The 20,928-nt window shown below is 33.4% G+C and overlaps 3 protein-coding genes and 1 pseudogene across 4 annotated transcripts; 1 reads left to right on the top strand and 3 right to left on the bottom strand.

Annotated features, from left to right (window-relative positions):
* Positions 1-1,171, top strand: LOC148194755 (uncharacterized). Its single transcript, XM_088095766.1, has 3 exons — positions 1-121; positions 389-535; positions 856-1,171. Exons 1-3 carry the CDS (start codon positions 33-35, stop codon positions 959-961), a joined length of 342 nt encoding a protein of 113 aa, XP_087951892.1. The 5' UTR covers positions 1-32; the 3' UTR covers positions 962-1,171.
* Positions 1,172-2,037: 866 nt separating this feature from the next.
* On the bottom strand, positions 2,038-3,493 carry LOC148194754 (ABC transporter G family member 1 pseudogene; annotated as a pseudogene).
* A 142-nt stretch (positions 3,494-3,635) lies between these two features.
* On the bottom strand, positions 3,636-14,394 carry LOC148194753 (sterol 3-beta-glucosyltransferase UGT80B1-like). 2 transcript variants are annotated; one of them, XM_088096331.1, is made up of 15 exons: positions 14,231-14,384; positions 13,842-14,157; positions 12,701-12,849; positions 12,120-12,356; positions 11,471-11,582; positions 10,375-10,545; positions 9,462-9,525; positions 9,159-9,216; positions 8,870-9,047; positions 8,210-8,340; positions 6,243-6,345; positions 4,918-4,994; positions 4,645-4,692; positions 4,346-4,495; positions 3,636-4,154 (listed from the first exon to the last, which is right to left on the bottom strand). In XM_088096331.1, the coding sequence occupies exons 2-15, from the start codon at positions 14,023-14,025 to the stop codon at positions 3,951-3,953; spliced, it is 1,866 nt and encodes a 621-aa protein (XP_087952457.1). In that variant the 5' UTR covers positions 14,026-14,157; positions 14,231-14,384; the 3' UTR covers positions 3,636-3,950. The 2 variants fall into 2 exon arrangements, with proteins under 2 accessions (XP_087952457.1, XP_087952456.1); XM_088096330.1 differs by having other exon boundaries at positions 13,842-14,394.
* Positions 14,395-18,604: 4,210 nt separating this feature from the next.
* Positions 18,605-19,782, bottom strand: LOC148194752 (UPF0496 protein At1g20180-like; the record flags this gene model as incomplete). Its single annotated transcript, XM_088095610.1, has 1 exon — positions 18,605-19,782. A coding segment is annotated over one exon (1,044 nt), but the record flags the coding sequence as incomplete, so codon positions are not given.
* Between the last annotated feature and the right edge of the window lie 1,146 nt (positions 19,783-20,928).

Genomic DNA, 20,928 nt, shown 5'->3' with positions numbered 1-20,928 from the left:
GTCTACTACTAACTCTCGTTTAATTATTTAAGATGCAAACCGATGAGCTCGATGTCCTATTCCGTCTTGCCTTTGTTGTGTTATGCTTGGGTGTGTTGATATGCGTTTATAACATAACAAGGTATGGATAACCCATTTCTTCTTCTTTATTGCTTTTAGAACTATCAATTCACGTATATTCAAAATTACATATTCCATATTCCTTCTAAATTAAAATTAATTTTCTATTTAACTAACTTTTATTGAAGTTAATTGTATTCAATTGTCTTCAACTCATTCGTTGACGTGTTGATCTTGCTATTATCAATCTAAGAGTTATATAGTCAATAGTATAATTATAATTACCTCATTAATAATTTTTTTCAATTTTTTTCAATTTTTTATGCAGACCCAGAGGTATATCAAACGCATTCAATAATGCAGAGGGAGCAAGACAAGACATGGCTGAGGCGGAGGTACGCGGTGAACAGATTACCAGCGCATTCAATAACGACAAGAACGGCATACAAAATCATAGGAGGGCTAGAATTGGACGGTACTGCATTTTAAAAGATCTTACCATTTAGATTGGTTTGCTTAATGTTATATTCACATGACTTAGATAGGCTATTGCTTTTTTTTTTTTCATTGCATATATTGTCAGTTACATTTCCAAAAGGCAGCAGGTACATTTCTTCAAAACTGATATATGCAATGTTGAATCAACATTGTCGGAGATTAACCCTTTTAACTTTTAGACCATTTAAATTGAAATTAGGACTTCAAACTATTAACTGTTAATCATATACTTATGCACTGAGTTATAATACAATTTCAAATTCTGACATATATTTCACTGTGAATTGGTGAATATAGTGATGAAACAAGCAAGGCAGAGAATTCCGAGAGAGTGAATCAAGCAGCAATTGAGTACGTGCCTGGAGAAAAGCAGCGGCTTACTTATAGAGATAAAAGTAATTGAGACCTTAATTCAGTGAGAAGCACCAGAAGGAATCTAATCTGTAACATTCAATTTGCAATCTATTGCAATTGAACTTTATCGTACTATTACGTTGAATTTATTTTAAGCTTTCATGAAATGGTTGTATTCTCTTAATGTTATGTACTTTCACATAAATGATTTTGTATGAAACTATTCACGAAATCTTCAAATTTTATAAGTTTTTCTTTATGAATGAAATATTATAATTTTAAAATAAATTTAATAACAATCATCTTAAAATGAAACAAAAACAAACTTGAAAAAAATGTCTATCAAATTTCTAAAATGGATTAGACTTAATTAGGAAATATTCTTTAACAATGAAAACAAATTACAACTATAATGAACACTTTCAATAAAATTAACTGTTTACGTTTCTGTTGTAATTCTTATTTCATGTCGCTATTAGCCCTATAATGAAATTTTATAATGTGCTTATCACATTTAAGTACATTTAACTTTTTTAACAAATACTTCATCGAGTTTGAACTGTCAATCATTTCATCAGATTTGATTTTTGTGTCATTTTAAATGATTAACTCATTTTTTTCATTATATTGTCGTTAATTAATGTTGTAAAAATAAAGTAAATAATGTTTATATGATAAAATTTTATCGTATTGAAAATATAAAGAAATATGTTTAATATTTACGTTCAGATATTTAGAAGAGGTGATTATGATAGTTGGTATTTACACATCTTTTAAGATGTCAAAAGTTTATGCTTTTTTCAAATTTATTTAAGTGTATATATATACATTGTGGGTGGGTGGGTGGAACAGTGGTGTGTTTGTCCTGGAGTTATATTGAACGTGACTTAAACATGTCCATATCTCTCCAAACACACCGTAGTTGCGAGGAAAGTTCCATTTCGCAGTCTGAAAAACGAGTGTTGATAAACTTATTATTATGGTTTTCCCTCACTTTCTCTTCACTACTTACAACTTCAACTAAAAATACTGTATTGAAATTTGTTTTTTACTTTAACACAACATAATTTGAAATTTGTTTTTTACTTGATCACACAACGTAACTTTGAAAGAGGCTTAAGCAGGCTAAAGATCAAGACTAGTTAGGTCNGCAGATTGGGGGCCAAAACAGTAACTGTGACGGTGAATGGACATGATCACGATGCTTCCGCTCTGTGCAATTCTCTGCAAAACCTTCACCACCAAGAATGCGTTGGTGGAGTCAAGTCCCGAGGTTGGCTTGTCCAGGAACAGCAGGATCGGGTCGTGGATAATGTCGATGCCAATGGAAACTCTTTGACGCTCTCCGCCTGATTCTCCGCGGTGACCTTTGTCGTCGATGACTGTTTTCGCAGCATTCCGAAGACCTGGCTTCTCGATGAGAGCTTGGACACGAGTGTTTTTCTTCAACTTGGAGAGCGTGCACGAAAGTCTGAATTTCGCTGAAAACATCAAAGTCTCTTCCACAGTGAGCATAGGGAAGAGCAAGTCTTCTTGCATCACATACGCAGAGATCACTTTCAGAAGACGCGATTCCAGCGTGCCACCGTGCCTTTTAGATTTCCCTTGGTGATTCGGTTCGCCAGTGCATCGATCGGTGTTGACTTTCCAGAACCGCTGGCGTCGAGGACCGCCATGATCTCGCCGTCGTGCGCCTCATCGAAGGTATCGTTAAGAAGCATCTTGGTCCGCCTGAACATGCTCTCGCTAACGGCAGGAGCCTCGTTAGGGAAGGGAGAAAAGCTGGGAAGATTAACTGTGTCAGAAAAATAAATTGACACAGCACTCCACCGTTAGCCAACTCGGTTCCTTTTTAACGCCGTTGGTTTCAGATGACAAAAAATTGTGGTTTCTTTAAGGATATGGACTAAAATGTAGCTTACTTTAAAAGAGGGATTAAAAACAAATCCGCTTGATAGTTTAGGAACTAAAAACATATTTCACCCTTTAATATATAAATATATCACAATAAAATCTTTCAATATCTAAATTATATTTCAGGTTTACAATGAACAAGTTAAATATTGACATAATGTCATTTTATTCATACTTTCTTAAAAAACTATTCAATTTTTTAAAAAAACTAATAAAAATAAAAGAGGATAGATTAGAAGAAATATATAATCAAGCGAGTCAAGCACATAGATAAAAGTGCATTAAAGTGAATGGAAGATAAATACTTTGTTAATAACAAAAATAACGTGTAAGGAGAGTAAGAAACTCTTCAGTCCAAATCATACATACAAGATAAAATTCGATCATGCATATATTAAAATCAAATCATTTATTACCTTAGTTTGCATGGAAACTAATTTAAGCACCAAAGATTCCTTAAGCCACCACCGTTTCATCGGAAACCAAACCGACAGCAACGGTAGAAAAGGAGAAAAAGATGGTTAGCATTATAACAACTATATAGTCAAATCCTAAAAGTTCATGCAACGATGTCAATTGGGGAAAGAAACAGGTTCAGTGACAGGCTTAGAATTTTTTCAGAATGAGATTATGGAAGTTACTATAATCGATGGCTGGGCAAATAATCCTACCATAATGCACTTTATTCTTTTGTCACTACCCTGATATTTGGATCAGTGATGAAAACATCTATACAACAGAAAATATTTGCATATCCCACCTTTTAAAAGCAAATAATTAATTACCTGGAGAAAAAAATGAAGGCAACCTACACAAAATCCCTGTATGATATTATTATCAACAATCAAATTTGGAATCATACAGAAGCATAGTATTTGGATCAACCGCTACATGAATTATGTTTTTACCCAGCTCTTTATATCCCGTATCTATCACTAATGACAGAACCTATACTTGGGGAGGATATGAAATATACATAATACATGAATACTAAATGTTAGCAAACCCTCAGAGTAGACACTTTACAAAATGAATGGAATACTAAAGAAAAAACACTATGCAGCCTACAAAATGTAATTCTATTATGAATCAGTGAAAATGAAAAAGCAATCAATGCACAAAAGCTACACACCACCACAAGGAGCACAACAAAACCTTCCAAGTCGGAGAAAAAACCACTGTAAAGGATTCAAGTCTTCATCCTCCACCAGAGATGGAGTTGGCAGCGGTAACTCATCGGGCAGATGTCGATGGAATGCATCAACCGCAGCAGCAACACCATCTTCATTCTCAATCAACCTAGCAATTTCCATTGCCCGAGACTTCACCTGAATATTTATTATCCACTAACTATCAATATTATTATTAGCTAAACCAGGACCCCATGATTTTGCTTGAATGGCACCAGTATTATATTATGTTTCTTAAGTATGCTGGAGGAAACAAAAAGGTGGGCCTAGATTTTTTATTTTTAAAAACCTTGTTCTTTGGAAGTATAAAAGAAGGAATTTAATGTCACCTCTGGTTGGAGCATGAATCTAATGGCATTTGATAAATTCTCAACGTTGAGCTCAGATATTGGGATTGGAGCGGGTCCCAATTCTTTCTGATATATTCTCTCTCCCCAAAAGAATTGATCTCCAAAGAATGGAACTATGGTTGTTGGACACTGCAAGTATAGTACTCAAATTAAAACAAAAAAAGGAAGCAAAAACTGTTCTTTATTTTAATTTTAAAAGCACCAGAAATATGTTGTCATTAAATTCTATGAAATTCAAAAGAAAAATATCTAAGAAGATACTAATGAACATTGATTACCCCAGCTTTTAATCCTGTAGCGGTGGTTCCCGCTCCGCCATGATGCACCTGCAAATTTGTGCCAAAATATATTCCAGTTAATAGCATGCCAAAATATTCTCCACCAACCCCTCTCCCTACCCCCCCTGTTTCTCTAAGTTTTTTTCTTTGCAAACTTATCGCAGTAAAACTTCTATTGTTAAATTAAGAATCAAAGTAAAAAAGGCTTAAACTACTAGCATTGAGTAAACCACCTCCAAGAAAACCCACAAGAAAAGATAAATTCGAACTCACCACAGCAGAACATTGAGGAAACAGCCAATCGTGAGGGCATTCCTCCAGAAGGAAAACGTTGTCAGAAAGTTCTGTCACTGCATGATGGAAAACAAAATGCAAATGAAACTACTTAAAATGAATTGAAACAAAATATATAATTTTCTCAAAGCATATCACAAAACATGTCACGAGAAAAGGTATCCATTCTTCGAAGTTAAGGCCAACGAACAGCAAACAATTCAACCGAAAGTTCTCACAGAATGAAGTGATTAATGGACAAAGTTCATAATATTAAAGAAAATTTTGAGGCATGTCTTAGTCTTAAATACAATAGCGGCCAAAACATATAGAAACATATCTAAGGGGTTAGACGTTAAAGCATATGAAAATAAACTGAAGTATTTAATGTCTAGGTTATTTGCCAATTGGCAGTATGATATTGGCATTATTCTGCTCATCCTTCTTAAAAATTATTATATAATATTTTAGGAAAAACATTTATATGGTGATCTTTGTAGTTCACTCATCCTTTATGTTTTGTGATCTTTGCAGTTGAGAAGAAACGGAAGAAGCAGAGACGATGAAATTAATTTGTGTTGATTAGTGTGAAAAAGTAGAAGTTTTAAAATAGAGGGACCCACTATACCATTTCACACTATTTTCAATAATTTCCATCTCTTCTTTTATATATTTCTTATTTCTCTTCAACCAAACAGCTTTAATTTCCATTTTATTTTTCACTTATTTCCATCATTTTTATTTCGTTCACCTTATTTTTTCTCTTCTCCATCAAAGAGGAACTTAGCTCCTATAAAACAAAATTATGTATGCCAACCAGAACATGAGTGAAAAACAAATAACTCTTCTTACAAATGGGAATAACTTTTATAATATTTCATATCAAGCTATTTTTATATACCCTTCTTAAGGTTGGAAATAGACCTCTTCAGTTTGTAGAATCACATGTTATAAAAATAATTATCAGAAGATAACTTTTAATCTTAAAAGAAAATAGTGACATGGCAGAATGAGAAAATCTATTATACAACTAAAAAATGTAACCTTCTCAGGCATATTCATGTACAAATTCGTAAAAACCAGATAGAACTAAGTTTAACAAAACACATCACCATTTGAAAGGGGTTAGTGGGGAGGGGTTTGGACGACTTGCAGGAGGTCATAAAACTGGGTAATACGACACACATCTCACTCATTCATTGGCATTGACACAAACAAATAAAACATGAAACCAAAAATTAATTATAACTTCCACAAATGCAGTAAGTATTTTGAAAAAAAAAATACCAACTAGGTGCAAAGCAAAATTGGAATGAAATACTCACAATTCCCTAGATTGCCCCAACCCCGGTCAATAATTCCCCGCTGTTCCGTATCTCTTAGTACCTCCAATATAACATCTGTTGTTCCTTTGGGATCTTCAAGAGGCTTAAAAAGAAAATCACACTGTTTTAGAGGATTTCAAAATTTTGCTTATAAACTCATGAACTTGACATTTTATAAGTTGATGAAAATATGCCAATGATACATTTGCGTTGGTTCTATGATAACTATAACGCTTCTTTATATGACATGTACAATCAAAGTGTACCCCAATTTATGGATGGTCAAGAAAACAATTAAAGAAAATTATCTTGACCAGAGTCACATCTGTGGATCTACTAGTTCAGAAAGGTCAGAATCATAATAAGTGCTCATATTTTCTATACACACCAAACGAATTAATCTTATAAGCTCAAGGAATAGTGCTCTTTTACACGAGAGACTAGGAATTAGGATTTATGATTGGGGATATCGGTATTTATGGTAATTAAAAAAATTAAATATTAAATACTTGCACTCAAGTTTTTTAATCAATATTAAAAAACAGTATTTAGGGATTAACTATAATTTAATTGTTGTTAATATTTAACTAATTTTTTTGCATTTTTAGGCACCTTGCGAAGAGCAGCCACAACTCAAAGCCCGCCACATCACTGTCATTCCCAATGGTGCCACCGTGGACACCATTTAATAACATTGTTTGAGAATAAGATTTAGTTATTAGAGTCTCTCGGTATCCTGTTAGAAGATTGGAGAAGAACATTTTGTTCAATTCCAGATTACAACTTTTTGATCCACTAGTTTGGGTTACTTGTCTTGGTATTGTTTCCCTGTATGGCGATCAGAGGAATTCAAGAATTCAGCCTCCATTTAATATGAATATCGAGGATCTTGAGGATTCTGCCCAATGTGTGATTGAGAAAAGATTATCTAATGACTAACCAAGGCTAAGACACAATCCAAAGGCGATGTACAAAAATAGATTGTACATTGTAAGGCATCAAATGTGTCACGCTTTGAAGGAAAAAGTAACCTAAAAATCCTTGCATGAAACATCACGTTTCATTTACTTAAAGAAAAATTTTCATCCTCCACGTATGTATAATGCATAATTTGGTTAGGGTAATTAGAATTTAGGATTGTAGAATTGACTTATTAGAATTGTGTTTGATATAGGTGATATGAGATGATTTATATGGAAATTTGATTGAGCAAATTGTATGAGATGTGAAGAAAGTGAAGGATTTCTGGGGGATGGTTGGATAAATTACAAATTTTACCTTTTAGTTCAACATTTGGTTTTTTAAAATAATTCTATCTATATAGTTTTTCTTTAATTTTTTACAATTATTATTGGCAATTAATAAATAATATCTCTAACAAATAATTTATTTTCAGTTTCTCAACTAATTTTTTAACAGAAAATGTTTATATTTTTTAAAATATACTTAAGGGCAATTTTGACATGATACTAAAAGACAACATATACCAATAAAATTCACTATCTTTCCATTAAACCAAACCACCTCACTTTCCATTCATTTCTACATCCCATCTATCCGAACAGAAAAGTCAAGAATAAACGACCAATTTAGTCCTTGAAATTGTTTCTCTCTGTCATATTAGTCCATCAAACTAAAAATAATTCTAATCTATCTTTGAAACTTTAAGCTTTCACTTAAGTCCCTAAAATTAATCTTTTTTTTTTCATTTTTGGTCCCCAGTCCAGGGACCTAAGTGATATATTAATAAATGTTTAAGAGCCAAAATGGAGAAAAAAGGAGTTAACTTTAGAAACTTAAATGATATTCTAAAATATTTTAAAAACTTATGAGTTTTTGTTAAACTAGGGAATAGACATCAAGCTACCATTAAATTGGCAATTTACTCTATTGTTTTTCAGATGATGTTCATTATTAGATATAATTCATGAAAATAATGACTTATAATTCAAGTGAAATTACCATACCATGCTCCCAAACCCAAAATACAAAGGAGGTGGCCCTTTTTTAATCCATTGGACAAAATCTTCCCGAGGTTGATACTTTGATGCAAGGTTCAAGAAACAATAACCAACAACGTCAACTAAAGGGCCCCAGTCTGCACATTTATAAAATGTTATTAGTGCTACAAGTAATAAATTTGGGACTCCGACCAAAAAATGTCTACCAATCATGTAAGGTGGCTCTAGTAATTACTGTCAAGAATAATTTCTTCAAGAGGCTAAAGATGTTAAGTGGAGGCCGGTCAATGATTTTTATCTCTAACATTTACAAATAATAGTATTATTAACATAAAATGTATACTGTACTTTATAGTGTACGCTTGATACATGTGAAATCATTTTAATGCTTAAACTTGGACAAAAATTGATTGAAATCCGATTGGAACCCAAGCACTTACAAAGGTCGTCCTTTATAAATTCATATATTATATAATAAACTCATTCAGTAATTAATTTCAATAAATAACTTCATAATATAGATTCACAATCCAAGTCAACAGTTACTGTGTTTTCAGTTCTCTGGAAACGGCTATCTATTTGCTACTTCAATTACTTAAAATGATTGCTCATTCAAAAAGAAAGTATGACGAGGTCATCAGATAATACTGTAATCATAGTGCATACCATTTGGTTTTGGAACAACATGAGGACTCCACATATAGCTAGTCGGTAAATGAGATATTGATCCACGGTACATACTGAAGTAAGCAATAGGAGCAAGCTTCAATGTCGATTTCCTGAAGTTATTGATAATTCTTCGCATTCCCCACCATATCAGCAGATCTACAATTATATAGGACAGCTGGAGATGGCAAGCAAACATTGAAACAGGCATGTTGGTCGTGAGGTAGTCCAGCAAATATTTATAAAATTATCAAAATCAGAGTATATATTGTGTCAGCAACGGACATACCCAATAACCAGCACTTTGAGGAACACGTACCAAAGGGTGGGGGAACTGATATGTTGGTCTGCATATTCAAAAGTTATTTAAGTGACCTCAAATATTTAAAGAAAGCACTAAGAAATGATGCTATAAGAATGTTGCATTTATCTGAATATTTGAAAATACAGTTGTCACTGATTTTAATTAAAACACTACTGTACTACTTGATCAATAAAAATCAATTCAAGAATTAGAAAAGTATCCATATCATGTTATGAAACTTTCTCTTTCTGATATGAAGTGACAGCTTATATAACAATAAAAACTCACGTCCAAGGCATTGTGAAGAAGATATGGAGGGGCACCCCAAGGGCTTCAGCAACGTGTACATGTCCTGCAAACAGGGATCACGAGATACAGTACAGGCAAATTTGCAGATATTGAAGTCGTAAACAAACAAAAATATTCCTAAAATGAAAAACAATCTTATTTTCTTAAAAATTACAGAATTCAACAACATTTTTATGGACTTAGTACACATATTCTAACGAAGATCCATTATTCTTCAGGCTTTGAATGTGAAAAGCCCCTGAATTTCATATTTCAATGTCGGTAGTTACTCTTGTATTCCAACTGTTCTTTCTATACATATATTTTTTCCTTTTTCCAGTACATGGTTAACACTTTTTTTTATAAATTGGAGTGTGATATTCACATAACAAGTATTTAAAGAAAAAACTGAAATAGCTTAATTTTTCTTTATTTCGACTTCTACTTTTCAGTTTATGCTCCTGATGATAAGTTCAACCCCACATTATGTTTATGAGCATTTAAAATTAATTGCATGTACATGTGCAAAATGCTGATGCATTTCAACCTGTCAATACCAAGTAGCCATGTCTGACTAAAATATCAGGGTCCTCAATTTGTAAAAGGTTTAGTAATATTTTTTTTAGCATTTAGAAAAAAAAGGGTCTAGTAACATAAAATTACTGTATGAAGACCGTGAATATTGTCAAACTGTCATCCACGTAGCAGAAGTATGCCCTATTGAACAGGCACAGAGACTAGTCTATAGGTTAAACATAGAATCACCTATTGTCATATATGCAGATCACATCTTGTATGGTTATTGTGTTTCAATAAAAGAACTAAAGATAATAAAACCTTAAAACAAATAAATCATAAGATGTGAAATGGAGAAATACAAGATACAATAATCTCTCAAGTCCTAACCACTTACCATAGGCAGGAGGATTGGCAATAATAGACTGAGCTCTGAAAGAAACACCAGTTTCCATATCAGGTGCTGTGCATGCTGGAGGAATGGAATCAATGATTGCCTTCAGCTGCTTTCTTTGGACAGATATTTCGGCCGGTCCAGAAGGGATTAAACCTTTATTCCTAGCCATATCTATTATTTAAATATCTCATTTAGTATATCAGTATATAATGATTATGAGTAACAGCAGAATAAGATTAAAACAAAAATACACATTGTTTCAGCATTTTGCAAAGCAAAAATAGGAGAGACTAAACCATGAGGAGAACGGAGCTGAAGCTTGAAAGACCATAGTCATTGCCTGAAAGTGATTTGGGTACTATGGGGTGCCTAAGTCCCATATTGAGTAGTATATGATATCAGGTGTAGTAATTAAGTGTTTAGTTCTTCCCTCTTAGATTTTAAAGATGGGTTCAGCTAGTGCTTGGATGCTTATCATTGCCTAAGTTAGCTTGATCTGCAATGGAGAAATCAGTGAACCTTTTTGCATATGCTTAGCCATTTGAGAATGAAATGAGAATATTTTTAAAAAAATTTAATTACCTTAAGGTTTGCTATTTCATATGACAATGAGGAAAATAATTGTTGTATATGAATTAACTGTATTAAAAGAGAGATCAAACCTGTGACTTTTTCTATTGAAGATTTTAAAAGGAAATATTTTTGTTAGGTTTGAATTTTATTCAGTTCTATCAAATCTCTTAACTTCTTACCTTACACTTAAATTGGTTATTTAAGATGCTAGATTTGCTTTCAAAATCCCTGATCCAAAAACTTATATTTTCTTTCCTTGGTAGTTATTATAGCTAGCATTCGTAATACATCCTTATCGATTTTAGATATGCTTTAGGTTCATATACAGTTATAGGCAAGCAAGATACGTTAGAGTATCTATTTTGCATTGTTGAGCTTAACACTTGAAAATTTAGATAATGTATCATATATTAACAACTTGAAGTATAAAAGCAAGGTCTTCCATACAGCTACCTGATAAGTATTATAAAAAGTACAAGTAGACTGAGAATAAATGACTTCATATTAAAGAGGGACCTCTTACATCCTGCCAAAATACGAGGATCACCACCCAGAGGATAGAAATCTACTCCAGCTGACTTTACAAATGTTTTGAAATTAGCATGAGTTGCCAGCCTAACATGATGACCATACTCCTGCAAGTAAATATTAGTTCATCTATGAAAGAAAGAATAAATGCAACAAAACTGACTGTTGGGACGAAAGATACATCAATAGTTAAAAACCACGTCATTGCATATTTTCAGATAGATCAGCAAAGCAAATCATCTAACAGTAATCAGATAACTTGGAAAAACCTAGGGATTTTAAACTCAAAGTGAATGAGACCAGAATAATTCCTTCCCAAATATAAGAAATCTAATCTAGAATTTCAATGACAAGTTCTAATCACCAAAGCCAATATGATAAGTTAGCAAGATGATAATATATTAATTCGTAAATTGTTACAAAGCCTTTCAGAACAAAACAAATAAAAGGAAATATTATATGATGTGATTTCCACGAAAAGTAATGTCACATTTTAGGCTCACATTGAAGCAAATATGAAGATATCATGGAGTCCTACACCATACAAAAGGCAAGAAAGCAATAACAAAGGTTATGATGATTTAATGGAAATTCTCACGTGCTGTGTGCATCAAAATGAATTGAATGGAAATATCCAAACATGCCTGAAGTCTCTTTGCTATGGCCACAAAAGGTTGTACGTCACCTCTTGTTCCAACCACAAGTATGACAATTTGTAACCGTGGAACAAATTTTTTTGATTCTGAACCAAAACCTCCACTCACTGTTGACTCTTCAAAAGATTGGAGCTCTAACAATTCTGGAGCAACAGATGCACTCCTTTCAAGATCAACTTCAACAGTTCCATCATTTTGTATCTTCACTAAGTTAGTAATCAGTTGCTGAGTAGAAAAACAAGAAAGGTTCATGAAGATGCAAATAATGTAGAAAATATGACACATAATTGACTAATACAGAACCATTTCAAGAACAAATGTACAAAGACAGTGTACCCATATTTTTCAAATACCAATCATGTGTCAAGAAATCACAAGATATATCTAGCACACAAGAACTAATAGAACTACTTTTGAGATTTGCATTGCATCTTTCAAACAAGGTTAAAATGAACAGTAAACAAATATTTATATCAACTTTTGGGTGAAACTTAATCCAACTAGAATAAAAATATGCAAACACAAGTTTGAAATTTAAGATCATTCACATATAGTAATACTTGCAATACCTTCGCCCTCTCAGACAGCCTGTCCAATATTGTGTCTCGCTTAGGGAATCCACTCTTTTCTGTCATTGATCTAGAAATCATAAACTTGTCATCAACTATAAGTGGGTTCCTTTCAGCTCCAACAGGGGCTGTGATGCAATGTTCCAAACCTTCACACACATAATGGGACATACAAGGCAGAAAAATTAATCATCCAACCGAAGCAATTAGAAAGAGCAGTCCATTAGGACAAGACCGATAGCATTTGTGACCAAGGTAGGCAGTGAGCAGACAATTATCTTCAAAGGAAATAAAGCTAAAATTTGGATTTTTAGATTTAAACCTGTGAAACTGTTTGGAGCCCAAAACACAACAAAAAAGAGAAAGAATTATTTTATTTCCTGACCGAAAATGAACAGAACAAAGAGAAAGATCTCTTTAACAAAGAGTTTCCCCTTTCTATTACAAAGCTAATGCAGTTTTCAATTGATACAAAAGGAAATATACCACTCATTTCTAACCCTCTCTTTCCACACTCTCTAACCAACTAACTAACTAACTATTTGCTGTAACTAACTCGTAACTATCTGTGCTTGGGAATCTGACAGAAACTAAAATACAATGGAAACTCCATATATCATAAATATGAAAGAGTCATCTGGATTGGATAGGGCCTTACACGGAAGGCAAGTAATTTAGACTCAAGAAACAACAGCAGCCACATAAAAGCTTTTGAAGAGGTCCAATGAAGTAACATTTCTTTTTCTCCAAGGCATTAATTTTGTAGAGGTAGGACATATTTATTATCTACACAAGAATCCTCCCTTCTTCCTTCCCCATTCAAGAAAACATGGCAACTAAATTCACAAGATTTTATTGAATTATAAAGTGCTGCTGGAGCTAACTTCCCTCCAGTTAAATCCCAGAGCAAAATAAACCTACGCCCACATGCTCAAAAGGGGGTAAAAAAAAATAGGCCAAACAAAAAATGCAGTCATCTGACAATAACTGAAAGCAGTAAGGCAATAACATACTTAATACACTGAAGACGCCTTCACTATTCCCACCGCACAACATATCTAAAGCAGTTCCTATTTCACAGTAATAACAATCAATTGCTTAACAGAAGAAACTGAATTGGACAGAAGTATTGAGCACAAACCTCTTCTTGATGAAGAAGAAACTTGCACCGACTCGTCGTCCTCAGAAGAAGCTCCACCAATCTTCTCATCCTCACCCTGTGACTTTATTATCTCCATTTTCTTGAGATCGTTCTTCTGCCGACCATCAAGAACCCCTTCCGACACTTCTTGGGTCAAGCATTGAATCTCATTACTACCCATCATCAGAATCAGAGTTTCTCAACCCATTACTTCTTGCAAACAGAAGGAGCAGCAGAAACAGACGGTTCCAGAGAATCGAGTACTGAACTGTTGAAATAAAGCGCAGGCATGCATGCTAACACGTGGGAAGTGGGCCTTCAACGAGCGAAGGAGAAAATTAGTAGTCGAAAGGTTTTGAAACGAAAAAACAGTTGGCACGCAGACCCACCAGTCATCAGAACACACAGAACATTTGGTAAACCTAAAGTTCAAACCCTTTTCCAACCCAGTTCTTCCTTCGACGTGTCAACTCAAGGTGTATTCACGTTCCTCACGAGGAGAAGCACTTCTACACAAAATCCCCAACCTAAGCTATTCGCAGCTTCAATGCAGTGCAAATACTACTTACGGTCAACTTAATAGTATTCAGATTACTTTAAAATTATAGATTTTACCAATATATTTTTCACTCCTCTTTACATGGGAATATGTTAGCACATATTCTGTTTTAGAAATAGATGTGATTTTCTCATAGGTTAATAAAATAACAAATAAATAATGAACCTTTAAAAATATAATTTATACATTATATTAAAATATTATAAAAAAAAACTGTGAAAATATTTTTTCCTTTTCATAAGTTACACTATCATATTATATCATTTTTTTCAACTTTAAATTTACAATTCTCGGTTTTATATTTTCTCTTTCACCTTATATTTAGTCAAATGGACCGGTAAGTAAAAAACCCATAAAAAATATGAAATAATTTGTTTATGTTGATTAATTACTATATTTATTATTTGTTAATGTGTTTAACTAACTTAATGTTCTCTAAAAACACAATCTTTATCCGGCTAAAGAGAAAGATTTGAATATCTTGAATTTGAAACTTGGAACCTTTAGAATATTTGTTTGAGTCTTTTACATAATATATCTAACTATATATAAGAAAATCATCAAATGTTATTAGCATAATTAATTTTATAAATAATATTATACCTAAATTAAATGTATCATTATTTACTTAGTTATAATTTTACACTTAATTACATGAAAAGTAGTACTATCAAAACGGGTCACTCAGCTTAACTCAATCCAGTCCACCACAGGTTGATCACTTGGTGAACCAACATAACCCGACTCACTTAGTGAACCAATCTAACCCGACTCACTTAGTGAACCAATCTAACCCGACTCAATTCACCATGGGTTGGTGGTTTAAACGGGTTAACTCACTAACTCATATAATAACAATTTTATTTTTTCAATTCTAAAGAAAAATAACAATTTTTTCTAATTCAAAACTAAATAAATTTTAATCTAAAATAATGTTAAATTTAAAAGACAATTCAAAATAAATAAAAAATAATCCAAAATTATCTTAAATTATAAATATAATCCAAAAACAGTAAAAGAATAAAATTAGGTGACATACCATAAATTCAAATTGGATGAGTTGGACTCTTAGTGAATCGAACTCAATATTAATTTATATTAAAATATTATTTTTTTTTTCAAAAAACTCAATTCAAATCTATAATAAAAAGATTGATTCACGGATTTAAATTCATTTTATCATCATTGATTAAAAAGGTTTGGATAATCATGTGAAAAAAATAATGAAACATTTTTTTTTCAACAATGGAAATAAATAAAATAGAGCTAAAAAGAATAAACCTTTACTTGTATGATTCATTGTTCCTTCTAGTATTCTCACACTGCCGCCGACCGCTTCACCCAGTACAGAAATCATTGAGTTCTGCTAAATGTCAGTTCCTATGTACACAACTTTCTTCGGTGTCTTTCGTTTTAGACTTTTTTTCTTTACCACTTTTCTTGCTCTATACGAGTTACCATAATTTAGTTTATTTATAAGATGAATGCTACAATTTTCTTCCTCAAACATGTAATACACTAATGATAATCTGCAGTAACAAAATTTAAATAAACGTCAGTGTATTTCTGATTAAGTTAACATCTATTTGGTTTTTGTAAGTTATTACAAAGATAGAAGAGCATGGCCTACATCCAGCGATAAATTGTAACATTCAATGTCTAAGGTAATTGTCAGACCTGATTAAAAACGCACCCAAAACTCCTCTGAGCGGACGCCAGGTGTTAAGTAACGAGGATCCGAAAATCAGACAGTGGAATGCAGGTGTCAGCAGATGAGCGGACGTTCGTTTTAAACAAAACTGAGTTTTTTGAAAGTTTACGTCACACTCTCTCTGCATGCACCTTCTTCTCCAAAACTCTGATCTTTCATTTCTCCTTCTTCTCTCTAAAAAGCTCCCCCTTCTCTCTACCAAATCTCACATTTTCTCTACTCCGATCTCCGTTCAGGCACCTTAGAAGCACTCCCGGCGTCCAGAGCTTCAGTTTGAACCGAACAGTTTCGAGTTTTGAACTGGTAAGTTCTTCTTGTCCTTAGCCGTTCGTTCTCTGGTACATGCAAACCAAGTACCGGTTGCATGCTGTTATCTTGTCTGAACCATTATTGGTTTTTGACTGTTGGGTTAGTTTGAAGAATTGTGGAACGTAAGGGTAGAAAGATTTGTAGTCAGACGAACCGTATTTCTGTCGCTAGGACGTTCGTTCACGCTCAGAGGTAAGGGAAGCTTATATGATTTAATTTGTATGATGTTTGAATGGCATGTACGTGTGTTGAGTTGATGAATGATATGAAGTATGATTGTTGATATGTTTGATTATATGAAGTATGATTAATTATGTTATGGGTGTTTAATCTTATGAAAATTATGAAGTTATATGTTGAGAAATGAGTTTGAATATAAATGAATTATGGATATGAAATTTTCCTATGATAATGTACGTTCGTTATTGAACGGTCATTGACCGTTCGGTAATGCTAATAACATTGGTTAAAATTTGGATTCTTTCATTTGGAAAGAATCCTAGTTGAGGACGAGCGTCTTCGTGTGGTAATAATATGCTTGAGCGTTCGGCCAAGCGTAGTTGCATCTGAGTATTCTGGGATAAATTTAAATTTTGTAAATATATGTATTTGTATATTTTAGTTATTCTTAAACACTATTCTAATAAAATCTTATTATATTTATCAAGCTTTCTAATATAAGTTTAGTAGTGCTCGGTCTCAGACCAAGCGCTCGTGCTGAGTAGTGCTCGGTCTTATACCAAGCATTCGTGCTCGCTTCTTTATAATCTATTTTGATGAAACTAGCGTTCGTCCAACTTCAATAGAATTTTCTCTCTACCGTGTTCGGTCATTGACTGACATTCGTTTTCTAAATATGAATCCTTCTAAGTATTTTCTTATGAAGGTCTTAAAGTGTATACATCCATTTGGTGTCGGCTTAGAACCTTAGTATTTGACATGGTTCTTTCAGTGTTTGGTTAGAACTCTCAAGAGTCAATTCATCTAATTGGCTCACTTTGTAATTAACGTTAGCTTCATTCGTTTCTTGTTATATCTATTACAATCGGTTTCTTTCTTAAACCGACAGTAACCCTCTCGGTCTTATTCTATTCTGGAACCGGAGACATCTCAGTCTCGCTCCAAGCGTTCATTCTCGTTTTGAATGAGGGTTGAACGTTCGGTATCTGGTGTCCTTAATAATCGGTGAACAAAGATGAAATTGAAATAATGGATAATGAAAGATGAAGAGAAAATGATACGGATGAAATGTGTTGAGTTATGGACGAGCGTTCTGAGGAGGAATGACTCATGGTTGAATATTGGAATTGGTAAAGTATGAACGTGGTCATGCTAAGCTGGCGGTTCATCTTGAGATTCCGTGAGTACTCGTCCTCACGTAGAGGAGAGTAGGTCATGTGTGGGAACGACATGAGGTCCTAGTCCTTAGGGTTACTTTGGACAGATATGACTAACCTCGGGTGGCAACTGTTAAGGGTATCCCAGTTACTACATCACCTGGGTGCACGAACGTCGTAGCTACACAGATTTCATACAGTCCGGACAGTCAGTCTAGTATTAGGCCTTGCTTGAAACGTATGATGAAATATATCTTATGTGTTTGAATGTGAGAAATGTATGTTTATACTTGACTTAAATTATATAAGCTTACCCTGTGTTTCCTATCTTGTCTTGTTTTGTACGTCCGTCTTTGTCATTGCAATGATCATCCGTGTGGATGTGAGTAGAAGGAGACGAGCTACTGGAAGAGGCGCTAGAGGAAGATAATCTGGTTGAGGTTGAAGTGAAGACCGAATCGTAGTACGTTCAGACCATAGTTTAGTTTGAATGAAAGGTGGTCGTTCGATCACTTTCCCCTTTTGATTTATTTGACCGTTCGGTATAGGCTTTTGTAAACCGTTCGGTCAGATATTTTTAAAACCTATACAGTTTAAAGTTATAATTCTTTTTGTAAGGTCGCTCGTCCGTAAGCGTACGTTTGGTTTTAGTGTAAAGACTGATCTGAATTATTAATTAATGTGATTATTCTATTATATAGTTTTGGACTGTATTTTTGGGATGTTCCAGTAATCGATGAAAATATTTAAAATGGGAAATGTAACAAAGTAGTAATACTAATGAAGAGGCTTACATACGAAGTAATCATAACTAATAACTTGTGAATAATATAATGTCCAATTGTTATTTTTTTAATGTCCAATTGTTATTTTTTTATTTGTTATGTAATAATAACACCTTAACAGAAGAAAAAAGATTGATCAAATTCTAATGAATGTTTGTTCAAATTATTTTGAAGTTCTTCATTGATCTCCATGACATCATTCTGATATTTTCATTTCCTTAATCACCAAGGCCCTTGCCTGGTTTATTGTGACAAGGCACAAGTACACATGTTCTTCAAGTTCTTCCACTTGTTTTCTGAATCCTACATCACTTTTCTTAAGCTCCTTCACAACCTCAAATGATAATTTGTCTTCTTTCCTGTCCAAACAGAACTGCACCATTTCTCTGTTATGCTCAATTTCATCACGAAGCCGAGCTACAAGTCTACTCATCGTGTCAAAGTCTCTATTCAATATGTAAGTCCCCTTGGCTGCTATGTCAAGCTGCTCATAAACTTTACCAAGAGACCCTTTTCTTGAAACTTTACAGCCTCTAAGCTCCCTCTTAAGATGCTTAAATGGGAAGCAGAGAATTGCTGGCCCCAAGATTACTGCTGTCAGAGTATGTGTGGCTATAAACATGGTTGTGATTGCCACTAAGGCACAAGCTGCAGTGACACAAAACCAAGATGTCTTCATCAAATACTTCATGAGCTTAATTTTCCTTCCCACTCTTTTTCTCATTGACTTTAGATGGCACAAAACTGATGAGTGCTTATCATTGATGAGCTTGAAGTCATGGGTTTTAAGGTTTGAAAACGGGTCATTTGAGTAGGTGAATGAGTTTAGCTCAAAGATGACCACTTCAAAAGTTTCGAAAGAGTCACCATCCTTAATGTCCAGAACTCTTTGAATGAACTGATAATAAGAGAGGACTTGGCTGATGCTTTTGAGAAGATTACAGCAAATGTGTGAAGCCTCTGCGCTTATGTCAAAGTAACTAAGCATAAGGTTTTTGAGTTTTGGTGTCTTTGAAAGGGTTCCTGAATCAACGATGGAAAATATAGTTTCTTGGCAAGGTTCAAGGAGGACTTTCGAAAAATTGTCATGGTTGTAATTAATGGAAGGCTGGTTTGCAAGTAATTGAGCTTTACTGTAGAAATCAACATAGGGCTTTGTTCTTAGTGTCCTATGGTACTCATCATGGAAGTTTATGCTTTTCAGGGCTTCTCTGCACTCCTTCACATCTGTGATGTTAAATCATGATACAAATTACAGGAAAGACTTGCCAAAACAATGTTTTAGTCTTGCTACTTGAAAACTTGATGCAAGAATCAGAATGCTGGTGAGAAATGGTAACAGAGAAATTTTATGCTTGGAAAAGAAGGACTGATAAGTTAATTTATAAATATAGGATTGCGTGAAGAAGAGGGAAAATTGAAATTTGACAAACAATAAATATATGGGTGAACAACATTATTTATATGTTGTGTGATGAAGCATTAAACATGATACATGTTTTTTACCGTTCCTTTTAATTTTTCCGACACCATTACCCAAACATGATACAAAATGATTAATATTTTCAAATTTTGGTTAATCATTTTTGACAAAATAATCGCATGAATCATGTTGCTTTAGATTTGCATGGGTTTGAAACAAATAGAGAAGCCAAATGAAAAAAAAAATTAAGGCTGAAGTCGTAAAACACATACCTTGAGTTTTCCAAGCTCTTAATTTTGGCGACATAAGGTTTATTGATCCTAATAAAAACTTGATAATTAATAACGAAGTTAACTGAACAAACTTGGCTCTAAAAAATCTTGCTATTATACAATCTCAATATCCCTGATATAATTGTAAGCCTATAATGCTAATGATCATATCATATTCGTAACAGCTAGGTTGTGTATGGAAGATGATACATATTTAAATTTAATGTGTTTATAAAGCCTCTATTACTGTTGTTAATTTCAAGGATTCTGGTTTAAGCTTTCTCTCGGATATTGGGATCTTCTAATCTCATCCACAAATACAGAGATAATAATTTCTTTGCCAACTTGTCTGCAAGCTTAAGGCTGAAATTGCTGGAGATATCCCTTTTCTAATTATTTGCTTCGCGTGGGTTTTTCCTCATTTCAATTACCTAATTTTGTAAGGTTACACCATTCTATCCTACAGTATATCATGCAGGCAGAGATACTTTCATCCCAGAAAGTAGATTAATTATTTTACATCCTTCAAGTAGATTAAGAAATAGTTAATACACCCTGTATCATTAAATATTTCTAATCATTTGAAATAGTTTTTTTTAATGAGTTTTAATTTGAAACACAGAAAATATTTTTAAACAGTTTTTCGATTTTTTTATTTTCTCAATCAATGTTTTTAGCACTTGTTGTGTTA

This window comes from Vigna umbellata, chromosome 8 (genome assembly GCF_029865625.1).
Source record: "Vigna umbellata cultivar VRB3 chromosome 8, Vumbellata_1.0, whole genome shotgun sequence".
Classification (NCBI taxonomy): Eukaryota; Viridiplantae; Streptophyta; class Magnoliopsida; order Fabales; family Fabaceae; genus Vigna; species Vigna umbellata.
Note: the sequence above shows the minus strand (reverse complement) of the source record. Positions and strands in the feature narration are given on the sequence as shown.

Bases quoted from the DNA above. Each gene is read 5' to 3' on its own strand.
- LOC148194755 (XM_088095766.1), top strand. From the start codon at position 33: ATGCAAACCGATGAGCTCGATGTCCTATTCCGTCTTGCCTTTGTTGTG. The intron at 122-388 runs GTATGGATAACC...TTTTTTATGCAG, and splicing joins TGCGTTTATAACATAACAAG to ACCCAGAGGTATATCAAACG. The intron at 536-855 runs GTACTGCATTTT...TGGTGAATATAG, and splicing joins AGGAGGGCTAGAATTGGACG to TGATGAAACAAGCAAGGCAG.
- LOC148194753 (XM_088096330.1), bottom strand. From the start codon at position 14,025: ATGATGGGTAGTAATGAGATTCAATGCTTGACCCAAGAAGTGTCGGAA. The intron at 9,217-9,461 runs GTGAGTTTTTAT...TTGAATATGCAG, and splicing joins TTCTTCACAATGCCTTGGAC to ACCAACATATCAGTTCCCCC. The intron at 8,341-8,869 runs GTATGCACTATG...ATAAATGTGCAG, and splicing joins TGTTGTTCCAAAACCAAATG to ACTGGGGCCCTTTAGTTGAC.